At 48.8% G+C, this 17,495-nt stretch overlaps 1 protein-coding gene across 6 annotated transcripts in view; it reads right to left on the bottom strand.

Annotated features, from left to right (window-relative positions):
• Positions 1-17,495, bottom strand: part of LOC123369512 — an 87,299-nt gene that overhangs the window by 49,552 nt on the left and 20,252 nt on the right. For 2 of the 6 annotated variants that reach the window (XR_006579068.1, XR_006579069.1), the window contains exons 1-4: positions 16,740-16,920; positions 12,985-13,276; positions 12,055-12,156; positions 8,227-10,414 (exon numbers count right to left, since the gene is read on the bottom strand). Coding sequence is in view for 1 of the 6 variants with exons in the window: in XM_045015188.1 (XP_044871123.1) it covers positions 8,798-9,886 (1,089 nt within the window). In the remaining 5 variants the exon portion in view is untranslated. Of the gene's footprint in view, positions 1-7,594; positions 10,415-12,054; positions 12,157-12,984; positions 13,277-16,739; positions 16,921-17,495 lie in introns of those variants that run through there. The other 4 variants (XR_006579071.1, XR_006579072.1, XM_045015188.1 and 1 more) reach the window with 4 other exon arrangements.

Below are 17,495 nucleotides of genomic sequence, written 5' to 3'. Positions count from 1 at the left end.
GCTGGGGCCCGCGGGCGCGGGGAGTAACCCGGGGGGGGGGACCGGGATCCGCTTCCCGCCCCAGCTCATCTCCGCTCCACCGCCGCCATCCCCCGAGCGTGCCACAACTCCCCTTCTCCCCCCCTCCCTCCCAGGCTTGCCGCGGGGGGAGCGGAGGTGCGGGGGCATGGATGTGCGACAATTTTTTGAGGGCCTAGGGGTGGCAAATTTGTTAATCCGCCACTGCCCCCAACTAAAACCTCTCCTGCGCATCATCAAGGATCTACAACCTATCTAAAACCAAAGGAGCTTTTGAAAAAGGTTATGAACAGACATTTACCAATGAGATATTCCTTGGGCATGCCTAGCCTTGCTCAAAACATGTTTCAACAAGCACAGATGTGTATCTTGTGATGATTTTCATAGCCATGTTACCCAATAAAGCACCCCAGGCGAGGGGTTTAAAGACAATTGATGTTTGGTGTTTGTTTGTTTTTTTAAAAAAGACCAATTCAGAAAAAAGTATACAGATTATTATTTTTTTAATTAAAATAATCACTCGTGAAGTCCCCTAAATAATCCCCCAGAGGGGGATACCACTCACCCTCTCTTTTCACAAATATCACCAAGTCAGTGTCGTGGTACAGGCACCACTCTTGCAACCTCTCTAGGAGGTTGTATAGTTCTAAGCGGGCATAAGCGGTGGTGAAACAGGCTATGAAGACGTTGGTATTGCCAGAGACAGAATACCGGTTTTCTGCGTGCTTCCAAGACACACACGTGGTTTCATCGTTGATAAACTCACAGGATGAAACCTTGTAATTGAGGGAAAACAGGTACTGAAAGAGTGGAGTATCAGGGTACGTCTACACTACGGGACTATTCCGAATTTGCATAAACCGGTTTTGTAAAACAGATTTTATAAAATCGAGTGCGCGCGGCCACACTAAACACATTAATTCGGTGGTGTGCGTCCATGGTCCGAGGCTAGCGTCGATTTCTGGAGCGTTGCACTGTGGGTAGCTATTCCCTAGCTATCCCATAGTTCCCGCAGCCTCCCCCGCCCCTTGGAACTTCCGGGTTGAGATCCCAGTGCCTGATGGGGCAAAAATCATTGTCGCGGGTGGTTCTGGGTAAATGTCGTCAGTCACTCCTTCGTCTGGGAAAGCAACGGCAGACAAGCATTTCGCGCCTTTTTCCCCTGGATTGCCCTGGCAGATGCCATAGCATGGCAATCATGGAGCTTTTTTTGCCGTTTGTGACTCTCACCGTATGTGTACTAGATGCCGCTCACAGAGGCGATTCAGCAGCGCTACACAGAAGCATGCTTTTTGCTTTTGCATGACAGCAGAGATGGTTACTAGCCATATTGCACCATCCAAACCCTTCCATAAATTGGAACTGAGGATGATCATGGCTACCATTCCTTTTGTACCATTTTGCTGCTAGTGCCCCTGGTCAATCAGCCAGGGGCGCAAAAGCCAAGAGTGGTTACTAGCCATATTGTACCTTCCATCGTGTTGTACCATTGGCTGCTGTCATAAGTGCCCCTGGCCGATCAGCCAGGGGCGCACAAGCAAAAATTGGGAATGACTCCCTGAGTCAATCCCTCCTTTTTTGGTATAAAAAAATAGAATCAGTGCTGCCTAATATAGGCAAGTGTGCTAGAGAACCACCTGCTCTGTGTCAGAGCCCGCAGAAATTATTATCTGTATGCTATTCACAGGGGGTGCTCCTGTAACAACCCCACCTGTTGATTCCGTTCTTCCCCCAGCCTTTCTTGGCTACCGTAGCATTGTCCCCCCACTTGTGTGATGAATTAATAAAGAATGCAGGAATAAGACACACTGACTTGTTAGTGAGAAATTGAGTGGAAGGCAGCCTCCAGCTGCTATGATAGTCCAGACAGGACATTAAGCAGTGTGTAGGAGAGAAGCCCAGCATCCCACTGCTAGTCCAGGGGCAACTGAAATCTTTTCTTTACACATGAAGGGTGGGGGCTGATGGAGCTCAGCCCCCTGTTGCTATGATGAGGATGGTTACCAGCCATATTGCACCATCCATCCACCAGAAAAAATTAGGGCCAATAGGCTGATGACGAGACGGTTACCAGTCCTTTTGTACCATCAGCTGAGGCTGATGATGAGATGGATTTCCATCTTTTTGCACAATCAGCTTATGCTGATGATGAGGATGGATTTCCATCATTTTGTACCATCAGCCGCCCATGACGGGGGGGGAGCAAGGATGTTGGTGTTGAGTGCTGCACTATCGCGTCTATCTGCAGCATTCAGTAAAGATAGGGTGACATGTAAAAGAGTCAGAGGATTGTTTTACCTTTCGCTTCTGGGGGTGGGTGGGGGGTGGGTGAGTAGATTGCCAAGCTATGCCCTGACCCGCGGGCGCTGTGTTTGAGCCTAGAAAGCATTTGGAGCTCAGCCAAGAATGCAAATAATTTTAGGAGGCTGCAGGAACTGTGGGATAGCTTCAGTCCTCCAGTCCATGCGCATCCATTTGATTCTTTGGCTTTCCGTTACGCTTGTCACGCTGCAGTGCGCTGAGTCCCTGCTATGGCGTCTGTCTGGAGATTTTTAAAAAAGGATTCTGAATTTCATCTTCTGTAACGGAGCGCTGATAGAACGGATAGAACGGATTTGCCTGCCCTTACAGCGATCACATCCGCATGGTCCATGCGGGAGCTCTTTTTTTTTTAATTTTGATTTCGGGACTGCATCGCCACCCGTGCTGATCGGAGCTCCACGCTGGGCAAACAGGAAATATTCAAAAGTTCGCGGGGGCTTTTCCTGTTTACCTGGCCAGTGCATCCGAGTTGAGAATGCTGTCCAGAGCGGTCAGTGGTGCACTGTGGGATAGCTCCCGGAGGCCAATACCGTCGATTGCGGCCACACTAACCCTATTCCGATATGTTAATACCGATATTAGCGCTACTCCTCTCGTTGGGCAGGAGTACAGAAACCGATTTAAAGAGCCATTAAAATCGATATAAGGTGCCTCCTAGTGTGGACGGTTGTGGCGTTAAATCGGTTTTAGGCTCCTAAAACCGATTTAAACGCCTAGTGTAGACCAGGCCTCAGAGGGGTAGCCATGTTAGTCTGGATCTGTAAGAGCAGCAAAGAATCCTGTGGCACCTTATAGACTAACAGACGTTTTGCAGCATGAGCTTTCGTGGGTGAATACCCACTTCGTCGGATGCAAGACAGAGTGGAGAAATTGGAGAGGGTCCAGAGAAGAGCAACAAGAATGATTAAAGGTCTTGAGAACATGACCTATGAAGGAAGGCTGAAAGAATTGGGTTTGTTTAGTTTGGAAAAGAGAAGACTGAGAGGGGACATGATAGTAGTTTTCCCGTATCTAAAAGGGTGTCATAAGGAGGAGGGAGAAAACGTGTTCACCTTAGCCTCTAAGGATAGAACAAGAAGCAATGGGATTAAACTGCAGCAAGGGAGGTTTAGATATTTACGAGTACGTTAGATAAATGTCTAACGGGGTGGTCTAGACAGTATTTGGTCCTGCCATGAGGGCAGAGAATTGGACTCGATGACCACTCGAGGTCCCTTCCAGTCCTAGAATCTATGAATCCATGAATCTATAAAATCTAAGGTTTATTCATAAAAGGAAAAAGATACAAATGAGAGCTAGAATTGGTTAAATGGAATCAATTACATACAGTAATGGCAAAGTTCTTGGTTCAGGCTTGTAGCAGTGATAGAATAAACTGCAGGTTTAAATTAAGTCTCTGGAGTACATCCCCAGCTGGGATGGGTCATCAGTTCTTTGTTCAGAGCTTCAGTTTGTAGCAAAGTCCCTCCAGAGGTAAGAAGCAGGACTGAAGACAAGATGGAGATGAGGCATCAGCCTTTTATAGTCTTTCCCTGGTGTAAGAACACCTGTTTGTCCTTACTGTGGAAAATTACAGCAAAATGGAGTCTGGAGTCACATGGGCAAGTTCCTGCATACTTTGCTGACTTACAAGGCACATCTGCCTTCTCTCAATGGGTCAATTGTGTAGCTGATGGTCCTTAATGGGCCATCAAGCAGGCTAGGCAGAGCTAACACCAACTCGTCTGGGATGTCACCCAAAAGCATAGCATAAGTTTGAGATACAGACAGGATAGAGCCAATATTCATAACTTCAACTACAAAATGACACATTCATACAGACAGCATAATCATAACCAGCAACCCATAACCTGGTCTTAGACCCCTTACATGACCCCCTTTACATAAGATTTGGTGCCACTACAAGACCTTGGTTGCAACCATGTTCTGTACGGTCCCAGTTCAAGTCAATAATGTGACACAGGCATCTTCCGGTTTGGTCATTTTCTTTAAAACACGGTCAGGGTCTGCACTAAATTGCACAGCATTTATCAAGTTCACCCCTTACGCTAAATGTTCTTGGGTTAGGCACAGACATTGCATAGCATAACCTATGGCAAGAACAGTGCTTAATAAGCTTCACAAACACAGCTCAGCACACAGGCCCCAGAGCTTGCAGTTTATATCTACGGAAGTCCAAATCACACAGTCATGGTGCCGTTGGGCTGGCGCATCTATGACACAGCCCTCACAATGTTCAAAAAGCTTTTCCCTAAGGCAGTGATTAAGGACAGCATAAACAGCAACACGTACAATAGTCCTCATGACTTTTTTATGCTCACGACGTGGCACTGGCTCAGTTCCATGCCAAGTCTCCTAAACTCCTCATAGCCTTCATCCTCGGAGTCCTCTTCAACAATTTGTATCGGCGTTGAGCAAAAACAAGGAGAACCTGGTTCATCTTAGCTGCTTGATGCAATGCTGTCCAGGGCCTCTGGGTCCTTTAGAAAGGCATCGTCAAGCTGTCGGGAGATTTTCAGAAAAGAAACAGTGTAAGTTCCCACTCTCTTGGGGTACGTCCATACTACCCGCCCGGGTCGGCGGGTAGCGATCGACTTCTCGGAGTTCGATATATCGCGTCTCATCTAGACGCGATATATCGAACTCCGAACGCACTCCCGTCGACTCCAGAACTCCACCACCGCGAACGGCGGTGGCGGAGTCGATGGGGGAGCCGCGGACGTCGATCCCGCGCCGTGAGGACGGGTAAGTACTTCGAACTAAGGTACTTCGAGTTCAGCTACGCTATTCGTGTAGCTGAACTTGCGTACCTTAGTTCGAACCCCCCCTCAGTGTAGACCAGGCCTTGGTAGTCCATCGATCCGATGATGACAAATCTGTGCAGATCATCTATTGTTGGTCTCATGGTGTGCCCTCTGATGACTGTACAAGCCAATTCTAGAGGTGCACATTTTGCTGCAGATGGTGCATGGGAAGTTCGCAGTTGGTGGATTGTACGCTGCTGATGCTCTGTGACGTTGTTCGCGTGCCTCTTGTAGACGCCAGCAGCGGTCTTCCTCAAAGGGGATGCAGGTATTTCTAACTATTGCTCGCCACTGTGTTCTGTCGCTGGCGGCGTCCTCAAGGTCCCTAGGTTTGATACTGCTTTACTGCAAATTGGCTTTGATGGTGTCCTTGTAATGTTTCCGTGCATGACCTAGATGCCAGATGCCGTGGGAGAGCTCACCATACAGAAGCTGGCGGGGGATTCTGTTGGCATCCATGCGGCTGACATGACCGGTCCAACGTACCTGTGACTTCATGATCATCATTTCGATGCTTGTCATCTGGGCTCTCTCGAGGACCTCAAGATTGGGCACTTTGTCTTGCCAGAGGATCTTCATGATGTTGCGGAGGCAGCGCATGGTGGAATGCTTCAAGCATCAACGAAAGATGGTGAGAACACTTTAGCTACCTTCTCAATCGACCATCAACCGTGAATAATAATGTCCTCAATGAAATTCCACAACAACCTGCTCTGACAGATCTTGATTTTCCTCCCACTATAGAAGAGATTAAGAAAGCTGTTAGCCAGAGGAATTCAGGAAAAGCTCATGGAAAAGATGGGATACCAGCAGAGATATGCAAAGCAGCAGGTCCAGCAGCACTAGCAGCATTCCACAGTGTGATCATCAGCATCTGGGAGGATGAAAACATACCACAGGATCTCCGCGATGCTACTATTGTCCCTCTTTTCAAGAACAAAGGCAGCAAAGCAGAATGTGGAAACTATAGAGGCATATCCCTCCTCTCCGTTGGTGGGAAGATCATTGCCCGCATCATCTTGAACCGCCTAATAGCCAGTATTTCCGAGGCAAATCTACCTGAAAGTCAACGTGGTTTCCGACCTGGCGGAGCACAGTCAATATGGTGTTTGCAGTCAGACAAATACAAGAGAAGTGCATTGAACAGAACATGCACCTGTATGCTGTCTTCATAGATCTGACAAAGGCGTTTGATACCATCAACAGGGAAGCCCTTTGGACCATTCTAACGCGACTTGGCGGCCCAAGAAAATTTGTCCAGATTATATGCCTTTTTCATGACAGCATGACAGGCAAAGTATTGTCTGATGGAGCCACATCAGCCCCCTTCAACATCACCAACGGCGTGAAACAAGGATGTGTTCTCGCTCCTGTCCTATTTAACCTGTTCTTTGCATGCGTCCTTTACCATGCAATGAAAGATCTGGACCAAGGTATATACTTGAAATACTGGCACGATGGTTCACTTTTTGACTTCCGTCGCCTGAATGCAAAGACTAAGACAGTGCAGAAACTCCTTCTTTAGGCACTCTTTGCCGACGACAGTGCCCTCATGGCTCACACTGAAAATGCTCTTCAGCACATTGTCAACAAGTTTGCTGAGGCCTCGCAACTTGTTGGACTAACTATCAGCCTCGGAAAGACAGAAGTTCTTCATCAACCTGCACCTGGATCAAATGCTTCTGTCCCAAGTATCTCCATTGATGGGACTCAGCTTAACGTAGTGAAGAACTTTAAATACCTGAGTAGTGTTATATCCAGTGATTACTGGATAATGAGATCAATGCACAAATATCCAAAGCAAGCCAGGCACTTGGCTGTCTGCGTGTCAAAGTTTTAAACCACCACAACATCCGGATGTCAGCAAAACTGCTTGTGTACAGAGCTGTTGTTCTCTCACCTCTTTTGTACAGGTGTGAAACATGGACACTATATAGGCGTCACATCAAGCAGCTAGAAGCATTCCACATGCGCTGCCTCCACAATATCATGAAGTTCCCACTGCTTGTTTTTAAATATACACAACCCATCCCACCCCCCAGTTCCTAACCCCATTACATCCCATCATCAACCGTCACTTCTTAATCATTCATTTACCTGAGCAATGTCTTTTCCATTCACCTTGTCCTCCGATGACTCCCCCGAGCTGCATTCGCCTTCCACCTCTGGGGGGGCGGACAATGAGAGGCCATCACATTCATCAGCTTGCCTCACGAGAGTTTGGGTTTCGGGTTACGGCGTATCCATCAACAGCTGAGTCAAAGAGCCCTCATGGGAACTGTCGCTGATGTAACGCTTTCTCCACACAAGTCTGAAGGCCCTCGGGGCTAAAACAAAGTCCAAAGTGCTCACAGGGGTGGTGAAGGAGTCCATGTTTCCACGATTTCTAAAGCACGCATCCTTGGTAAAAGATGGCCTCTTCTGCCCTGGTGCTGGGACTTATGGGGTGATAGTGTTGCGCTCTGATTGGCAGAAGGTGCTGGGAGGAGTTCTTAGAGGGGTCACACGACCCTCATCTGGGCGGGTCACCCCGCCCCGGAACACCACCGATTGGTCAAATCACCTCTCGGGAAGACCTATGGGGGCGAAACCCCTCTTGATTGGTAGAGGGCAGTGGGAGGAGTTCTTAGAGAGGTCACATGATACACTTTGCTTCCGGTCATGTGTCTGCCTTGACCCCGGAAGTAATACCCCCTTGGGTGGGACTTCTGGTGATAGGTGGGCGGGGCTTAAGGGGTCACGGCGTGGGGTTTAGGGGTCAAGGAGCCGGTTTGGGTTTGATTGATGGTAGGGCCCTAATAGTACTACTGGACACCCTTAGAGGCCCTTGCCTTCCAAAAGGGTAGCTTTGTAAATTTAGTATCAGCTCTTCTTGAAGGAAGGATTGATTCTTGAACCGCATGAGGTAAAGTATCAAATCCAGTGAGCTAGCCACACCCTCAATCTCATCCAAGTCCCCAGGTCCCCCTTCATCTTGGAATCTGGGTTTAAATGTCATACCCCAAGGAGATTCACTTATACATCAGTCTGTGTGTCCCAGGACAACAAGCCATTCTTCTCAGCCACTTTAGCCCATGCTTACCAGACCCGCTGGATGATAGGAAGATGTTGGAATTTGTGGGCCCCTTCTGTTAGTGGGCATGCTGGCAGGGTGGGATTCAGTAGTATGGACACCGGACACCCTTGGAGGCCCTTGCCTTCCAAAAGGGTGGCTTTGTAAATTTAGTGTCAGGTGTTCCTGAACGAGAGTCCTTGGACATTCGGGACTTCACTTTGTTTTGAAGCTTGCTGAAGGTTTGCTTGAGGCACATTAACATCTGTTTGAGAACTTTGCTCCTTGAAGGGGATGGTGTCCTAGCTCTGGAGGTCTTTGTTGACTTTGGGGGAGAACCGTCAGGACTCCCAATTGCTTTCTCCCCAGCTTGCGAAAGCCCTGTTGTACTCGTAGCAATGGACACCATCTTTGGTTGCTTGGTGGGAGCCTTTTTCCCCATTCCATCCTGCGTCTTGCTCTTGTCTGCTGGAAGGAGCCACACCACTGGCATCTTGTTGTGGTTGGATGATGCTGAGGAGTCTCCTGGAGTCCATCGCTGTGGAATTCCATGGGATCCTCTGGGCAAGTCAGCACCTGCAGAGCCAGCTGGTCTCTTCCGTCAAAGCTTACCGCACTTCTTGCAGATTTTGATTGGCGGCTGGTCCCTGGAGAGCTTTGAATTCACAGTTCCATCAAACCCATGTGAATCCATGATGTCTCGAAGACCATGCAGCTCAGCAGATGTCTCCTTCTGAGTTTTCTTACCCTTCATCTTTCCTGGATGTGCCTTGCGGCAGACTGAGACCCAGGGGCAGGAGCTGCTCAACATTTCCCTCAGGTGCTTGATCAGCAGGTCATGTGCAGCCTGCCCAGCAATGAGAGAGTCAAGGGTGGATCTTGTTAGCTGCTCAGAGCCTGGTGCCTCTGGGGCAACCTGGTGGCATTGGGTCCTGGGAAGATCTGCCCTGCCCTCACCTGCCTGTGCCCCTGGCCCCAGGCAGGAGCCTTCTCCCAAGATAACCTTCCTCTCCATGTGCAGCTCCAGCTTCTCTTCAGTCCCTTTGGTGCCACTCAAACTGGTAAGGGGCTTTCTCAACTCACTCCTATATAGGTGGAGTGTCGCTGTGAGTGTCTTCTCTGTTATTGCGGTTCCTGGAGGTGGCGATGTCAGATCCACCCTTGCTGGCAGAGTGCAGCGATCTGGGTTAATCTGGTTTCCTGCCACGCCATCATTCCTGCCCGTCTCCCTGGTAGTATCTTCCACTGGCGTTGCAGGATGTGTGGAAGAAGAGGAGCTTGTGCTTTGCCTCCATGTCTGCAGGAAATTGGTCTCCATCTCACTGAACTCCACACTGGCTCCCCTGTCTTGGACGGCGTGAGGCAGCTTTGCCGAGGGCTCTGGGTCCAGGGTGAGCAGCCCCCTCTGCATGACGAGATGATGACGCCTTATGTAGAGTTCGATGGGGTGGGCAGGCTGTTGTCCCATCGTTGAGAATGCCACTGTCCTGTGCTTGCCTGGCTCCCTAGGGGGGCGGAGTGGCCCAGGCAGGGCAGTCTCTCTCAGGAGGGGAGCATCTCTGTGCGACTCTCGCACCATCTTAGGAAACGCCTTCATTTGGATCTCTGAGCATTTCTGAGCCACGTGATTCTGCAGCTTGACCACCGCCATGGGCACAACCCTGGCCAGGATGGCATCAGGGGATGCCATGATCCTGTGGGCCTTTTGGGGCAGGGATCCTGAGGGGCAGACACATGGCTCCTGGATCTCCTGTGCACGCTGAGGGCTGGTGTTGCATCTCAGGGGCTTTGGGACCTTTGCTGGAAATCCACATTGGGCGGATCTGTGTCTAATTCCAATTGCTGCTTGGTGTCCCACTCACTCAGCAATGACTCCCCCGGGATGGGGGTTTGTGGAGCCCCCAGTTGGCTCTCCAGATGCTTCTGTTGGATATTGAAATCTGAGCCCTGGGCTGATGTCCGGTCCAGTCCTATGGTCTGCTCTCGCCGGTCTCGTCTGCTGTGGGCAGGAGGCCTGGGGAGAGGCTGGGCTTGGATGGGATGAGTGGATCCTTCCCAGCTCGCGACAGGCATGATCTCCCTTGTGTGGCAGAGGGGCTCTGCCCAAGTCACGGAGGCTTTTCTCAGGGAAAAGGAGCTGGGACTCCAGAGGGAAGAGGTGGTGGATTCCATAGAGGAATAGAAGAACTGGCTCATCGCAGATGTCGACACACTCGGCCTGTGGGAGAAAGCAGACAGAGACAGATGGGACATGGCCCTGCTGAGCAAAGGCAGGGCTTGGGCACAGCCTTCCAACTGTAGTGCAATGGGGCAGTGCCTAGGCATGCATTGCACACCGCACTCTGACACAAGGACATCAACTGGATAACGAAGGACTGAGATGGGGAGCTGGCACTCATTTTATCTATAACGATAACCCCTTCATCACATGCACATGTGCAGCACTTAGCACAATGGGGCCTTGAACATGATTGGGGACCTAGTGCTATTTTAATAGAAAGATTAGCTAACAATTGCTTTGGGTGAGGAAGATGTGAGCATGTGTGTGTAACCCTTGCCAGAGGATGTTGTGAAGGCCAAGACTATAAACTATAAAAGGAACTAGATAAATTCATCAATGGCTATTAGCTAGGATGGGCAGGGATGGTGTCCCTAGCCTCTGTTTGTCTGAAGCTGGGAATGAGCGACAGGGGACGGATCATTTGATGATTCCCTGTTCTGGTCATTCCCTCTGCTGCACTGGCATTGACCAGTTTTAGTAGACAAGATACTGGGCTAGATAAACCTTTGGTCTGACCCAGTCTGGCTGTTCTTATGTTCTTACATTCTAACCCACTGGAAAACTGTCCTCTTCTAATGGCTGATACACTAGAGGCTAACAACCTACTATTGTTCCCAGGTAATGGAGTTTCTCTGGTGGTGGAGGTCTGTGCTATGGTCCTGAAAGTCCTGGGTTTGAACCCAGCTGATGACTCATGTTTGGGGTGTAACACGGGGTGCCCCACTCACTGCTTGTGTGGTGCCTACTCTGGGGATTAGTTCTTGTGGTCAATTCCCCTTCCAATTGTCGCATGTAGTGACATCATCTCTCTCTCATTCAGGGAACTGCAGTGTCCTCTTCTTCACTCAGCGTTTCCCCCTCTTGCAGGGTACAGTCCTTCAATTGCCTGTCACTCCCACAGTGACCCAGACAGTCTTCCTGTTCACTGCCCCGCCAGTCTATGCTATGCCCTCGGTGGCTGGTATGGAAACACGGGACCACACTTCACACTAGGCTTCAGGCCAGGGACCGTCAACCCAGCAGTTCTGGGCTTTCCTCTCCCAGCCTAGAGTGCTTCCTGGTTCCCCTCTTTGCTCTGGGTGCACCAGCTCCAAACACTCCCCCCTCTTCCCAGGGAGGGGCTGCTCTTTCCCAGCGGCAGCCCCTGTCTGTTGCCAGCTTCCTGGCTTTATAGGCTCCACCTATTCCTGCCCAGCTGAGCCTGCTTGGAATCAATTCCCTGTTCCCTGGCTCTTCCTCCAGGTGCACCCTGTGGAGTTAATGGGCCTGGCCACCTTAGCCCCTTCCAGTCCTAGGTGGGGTGGACACTCCCTCACAGTGTGTCATTTGATTGCTTTTTCTTTCAAACACAGCACAGGCAGGTTCTAGACAGTTGCCTGCTGGCAGATATTGCCATACAGAAGGATTTGATCCTACTCACAACCCCAACTTATAGTCTCTGCATTTAATTTCTGATAATCCCTCACCTCACTTTCCCTGGTATCTCACCTGTTATTTTAGGACCCTGGAGTGTCTGGTTTTCCCTGCTCCCCTCCCACCCAGCCCCCAGTCTGGTGCCCCCCGTTCAGTTGCCTTACGGTATCAGAACTTCATCCAGGTGTCTGGCCACGTACTGTAGCCTCCTCTCAAGGAGCCTGAGGCTCTGAACCAAGGGGAGCTTCTCCAGGGGCACAGGGCAGCTGTGGAACAGAGAGAGCAGATAGCTGAGTGCAGGCCCTGCCCTCAGGCCCTCTTGTACCCAGAGGTGCGGCACCGAAAGGTTCCCTGTCCCATTCTCCACTGAGGCAGCCTTCTCCCCTGCAATACCCGGGCCTTGGATGTTCTGGTTTTAGGTTAGCTGGATTGTTAGGTGATCCCTGTCTAGTGCTGAGGTGAGAGTGTATCCTGCTGGCAGCATGTGTGTCATGGCCCTTCCACAGAAGCTAATCAACATATAGGATAACAGCCTACTATAGCTACCAACTAATGCAGCTACCTCTTTAGCTCTAAGGGCTGCTTTATGCTGCAGAGCTGAAGGTCCAGGGTTCAAATCCTACTGAGAACCTATGCTGGAGGACTGGAGGAGGGGCCATTACCCAAGTGTTGCTGGATCCCTACTCACCATATCAGAAAGGCCAGCCTTCCTGCTGACCTGTCCACCTCACCTCCTCGGGGTGCACGGGGCTGCTTCCAGAAAACATTTTTTTCCCCTCTTGGGAGGGGAGGATGGTCCAGTCCAGTCGACACAATCTACCCCCCCACCCACTACCCCAGGTTAAATGAGCCGTATGATGCTCGAGGAAGGGAATGACCCACTGTACAAGGCGTGGGGGTGGATTAGAGATGGCAACTTCTGCAGGGTGGGAATGAATTGCATGAGTCTAAAGGAGAAGAGTTGCTTGCATGGTACATAGGTCGGGGCAGGGGAGGGATTACTCAGGCTACTGCCTCTGGGTGGGGATGAATTGCATGACGCTAAAGGAGGGGACTGACCCACTGCAGATTTAGGGAGGGGGGGCATTGCTTACCATGTCTCTAGGGATGCACAAGCCTCCTCCAACTCTTCCTCACAGCGTCCAAAAGCTGTCAGAAGTGAGACATAAAGGAGACATTGAGCTGCTTGGGAGCCCCAGCCAGTGCCTCTGCATGACTCTGGGCATGACTTTGCCATCGCAGGAAGAGGGGAGGTAGGTGGGGGAATAGACCCTATTTCTCTGCTTTGCCTGGGGCCTGAGTCTGCCACCGCAGCTGTGGGGTCAGGGGCTGCTTACCTTTTGGTTTCTTCTTTTTCTCTCTGTGCCTCCTCTTCCTCGGAGAAGCCTGCCACACACAGAGAAAGCAGCAGGGTTAGAAGAGAACTCCTTAATAAACCTGGGAGAACAATGAGCCAGAGGTGATTGCCATGTGGGGCCAGAGGGAAGTTTTTCCTTCTGGGAGAGTATTGCACTATGAGGCATCATGGGTAGGCATTGTGCTTTCCTATGATGCAGCCAATATAGGGCACAAAGCACAACCCATAACAGGGGTCACTGGAACAATCCAGGGGTTGGAGAAACAGGGATTGCTGGTACCAGGAGCCTGCAGAGTTTATAAGCATTGAAGGAGAGAGCCTGCAAAGTTCTCTCTCCTGCAGAGATGATAAAACTCTGCAGGTTTTAGGATTGCAGGCTATGCAACTAACCCCAGATACCATGCACGGAATTCAGACCTTGGGGGAGAAATCCGACATCTGGACAACAGTGTTTCCTATATACATATTTAGGTAATGCATGATATCAGGGTTTGATCTGCATGCATTTGGGATGGCCATGCTACTCTTGAGGGGTGAAGCCATGAATGGCTTATGCAAATCCTCCCAAACAAGTGCTGATATAACCCCTATATCATCCTTAAACGGCAGCTGTTTTACACCAAAAAACAACAACAACAGTTTGGCATGAGTTCAATCCACTTGCCTGGGAGCTGCAAAGTTTCTTGAAGGTAAACTGCACTGCTTGCAGCTTAAATATCCAGGTATTCCTTTCACAGGCTAGATGTTTCTTGCCTGGGCTCAGCCCCTGCCCTCCTCCCCCACAGTTTAGTTCCTTTATTTCTCCAGATGTTTTCAGCAGTCTTCCTTTTTGGGCAGGGAGGTGGTGGAGAAGAACCTAGATTAACTCACTTCCAAGCCTTAAACAGGATTTGGCTATGACATGAATCCTTTGTCTCCCATTTTGACCCCCCAGTCCCTCTTAGTGGAAAAATACCACCAGACCAAAATGATGTCCATCTGAAGGAACTGGGATTGTTTAGTCTGGAGAAGAGAAGAATGAGAGGGGATTTGATAGCTGCTTTCAACTACCTGAAAGGGGGTTCCAAAGAGGATGGATCTAGACTGTTCTGAGTGGTATCAGATGGCAGAACAAGGAGTAATGGTCTCAAGTTGCAGTGGGGGAGGTTTAGGTTGGATATTTGGAGAAACTTTTTCACTAGGAGGGTGGTGAAGCTCTGGAATGGGTTACCTAGGGAGGTGGTGGAATCTCCTTCCCTAGAGGTTTTTAAGGTCAGGCTTGACAAAGCCCTGGCTGGGATGATTTAGTTGGGAATTGGTCCTGCTTTGAGCAGGGGCTTGGACTAGATATCTCCTGAGGTCCCTTCCAACCCCGATATTCTATGGATTCTATGATTCTATGAGGTGACATGATCACATGACCCTGCAGTGTCAAATCTGCATCCCAGGAAACTGCTCAGGAAGGAGGATTAGTATCTTCAAAGTCCTATTGTCCTTCCTAATGGCCCATTCAGGCTGATTGCCTACTGTTTGGGGGCATTCCCCTGGTGCAAGCACTTTTGTAATTGATACAGAGACCATATTCCTAACTTCAGATACAGAAATGATACATCCATACAAATAGGATAATCCCATTCAGTAAATCATAACCTTTCCAATGATATCTCACATGACCCATCTTGCATAAAACATACCGTAGTTATGCCATATTCATAGAACAATATTTCTATGAAGAATATGGGGCGTAATGTCATAGGGGTGAAGAAGCATGTGGACAAGGGCGATCCAGTGGATATAGTGTACCTGAACTTTCAGAAAGCCTTTAACAAGATCCCTCATCGAAGGTTCTTAAGCAAAGTAAGTTGTCATGGGATAAGAGGGAAGGTCTTCACATGGACCACTAACTGGTTTAAAGATAGGAAACAAAAGGTAGGAATAAATGATGAGTTTATGAAGAGAGATAAATAGCAAGGTCCCCCAAGGATCTGTACTGGGACCAGAGTTGTTCAACATATTCATAAATGATCTAGAAAAGGGGTGAAACAGTGAAGTGGCCAGTTTTGCAGATGATACAAAACTAAAGATCGTTAAATCCAAAGCTGAATATGCCCTCCTTGTTCCCAGATGTATAACTCTGTGTTGGGCTGCCTGTGTGAGAATGCATTTTGTTTGAATGGGCCCCATTTGCCAATCAAACTCTCAAGAACTCTCTGTATGACTGCCCTGTCCTCATCATTATTTACCATTCTGCCAATCTTCGTGTCATCGGGACATTTTTATCAGCAGCAATTTTGTATTTACTTCCAAGTCATTGAAAAAATATTGAATAGCATCAGACCTAGTCCTGATCCCTGCAGAGCCCCATTAGAAACACCCACATTCAATGAGCCCTTTGACAATTACTTTTTGAGATCTGTCAGTTAGCCATTAGCCTGTTCTCAATCCATTTAACCCGTGCTCCATTGATATTGTATAATGCTAATTTTTAATCCAAATGTCCTGAGGTACTTGTATGCATAAACAGGGGAATCTCAAGTTGGAGGAGAGAGGTTATTTTACCTCTGTATTTGGCACTGGTGCAACCACTGCTGGAATCCTGTGTCCAGTTCTGGTGTCTAACATTCAGGAAGGATGTTGATAAATTGCAGAGGGTTCAGAGAAGAGCCATAAGAATGATTAAAGGATTAGAAAACATGCCTTGTAGTGATAGACTTTAGGAGCTCAGTCAATGTCGCTTAAAGAGGTTAAGGGTGGTTTGAGGAAAAGTCTATAAATACCTACATGGGGAACAAATAATTAGAAATGGGCTCTTCAATCTAGCAGAGAAAGGTCTAACATGGTCCAGTGGCTGGAAGTTGAAACTAGACAAATTCAGACTGGAAATAAGGCATCCATTTTTAACAGTGAGAGGAATTAACCATTGGAACAATTGACCAAGGTCATGGTGGACTGATTCTCCTTCACTGGCAATTTTTAAAATCAAGATTGGACATGTTAATAAAAGATATGCACTAGGCATTATTGTGGGGAAGTTCTTTGGCCTGTTCTAGACAGGAGGGTTAGACTAGAAGATGCCAATGGGCCCATCTTGCCTTGGAATCTATGAAAAACAACACCTTACAAAAGTCTAAGTTTGTCACATCTATGTTTGACATGGCCCATTTTCCATAAAATATTGTTAACCTGCTTTCAATACATTCCCGTCCTTTAATTCTTTATTGATTGAATCCCATATCAGTTTGTCCATTATTTCAGACTCACTGGGCTATAAGAAGCCGGGCCAGCCTCCCGTAGCTTTTTGAATATTGACAAAACATTAGCACACTTCCAGCCTTCTGGAATTCCCTCAGGAATCCTAAATTTGTTAAAAAATTAATGTTAAAAAATTCCAGCTCTTTGAGGACCCTTGGGTGGAGATGATCCGAGCCTGTTGATTTAAAAATACTTATGTTTGGTTCCTGCATTCAGCTGGCATCAATCCAGCCTTTCCATCTCTCTAGGAGTTTCACTTACCTCAGATCTGGCGAGCCTTATCACAGCATAATAGACAAGAAAGAGCAGCGTGAATTTCAGGATCATTAGGCAGGAGGCAGAGTTGAGATAGAGGAGGAGTGAACTCAGTTCCCCAGGCTCAGGCACTAAGAAAAACAGACACTCTCAATCCACCAACAAGTACCCAGACTACACTTGAGGGCAGGTTGCTACTCTGGCATCAGGCAGGCGCTGATGTCGTCTCTAGGTCACAATGGGGCTGCCCTCCTGCAATCTCCCTCTAGCCTGTGAGGTGTCAATGCTGTACTTAGATCAGGAGATAGGCTGGGGCAACTGCCCAAGGGGGCTGAGCTGCTGAGCTCAGAATAAGGCAGGAGAGAGGGCATCAAGTTTCCCAGGAAAACCCTGGGTCTTTTCTGAGCTCTATGACTCTCAAGCCTCTAGGCAAGGGACATTTTTCCCTACTTGTGGGAACTCATAAAACCCCTGTGACTGAGGCAGACTCTACCAGCCTGAAGTGAGAAGCAGTCCTGAAGTGATTATCTAGTGCTACGAGTGCAGAAAAACGGTCACGGTATCGACAGCCCAAGAATTCCAAAACCTTGAGCTGGGCCCCATCAAAATCATGAGATTGACTTCAAAATAATGAGATCTTCAAAAAACATTCATCTGGGGAACACTTCATTTGCCTTCTGGTGTCTGAGCCGCTAGGGTGCTCTCAATTCACGTTCTTCAGCTTGTCTTTGAAACCACGAGGGCTTAAAATTGGCTAACAAA

The sequence above is a fragment of the Mauremys mutica genome, chromosome 1, assembly GCF_020497125.1.
Source record: "Mauremys mutica isolate MM-2020 ecotype Southern chromosome 1, ASM2049712v1, whole genome shotgun sequence".
In the NCBI taxonomy this organism is placed as follows: domain Eukaryota; kingdom Metazoa; phylum Chordata; order Testudines; family Geoemydidae; genus Mauremys; species Mauremys mutica.
This window is presented reverse-complemented; position numbering and strand designations above follow the sequence as displayed.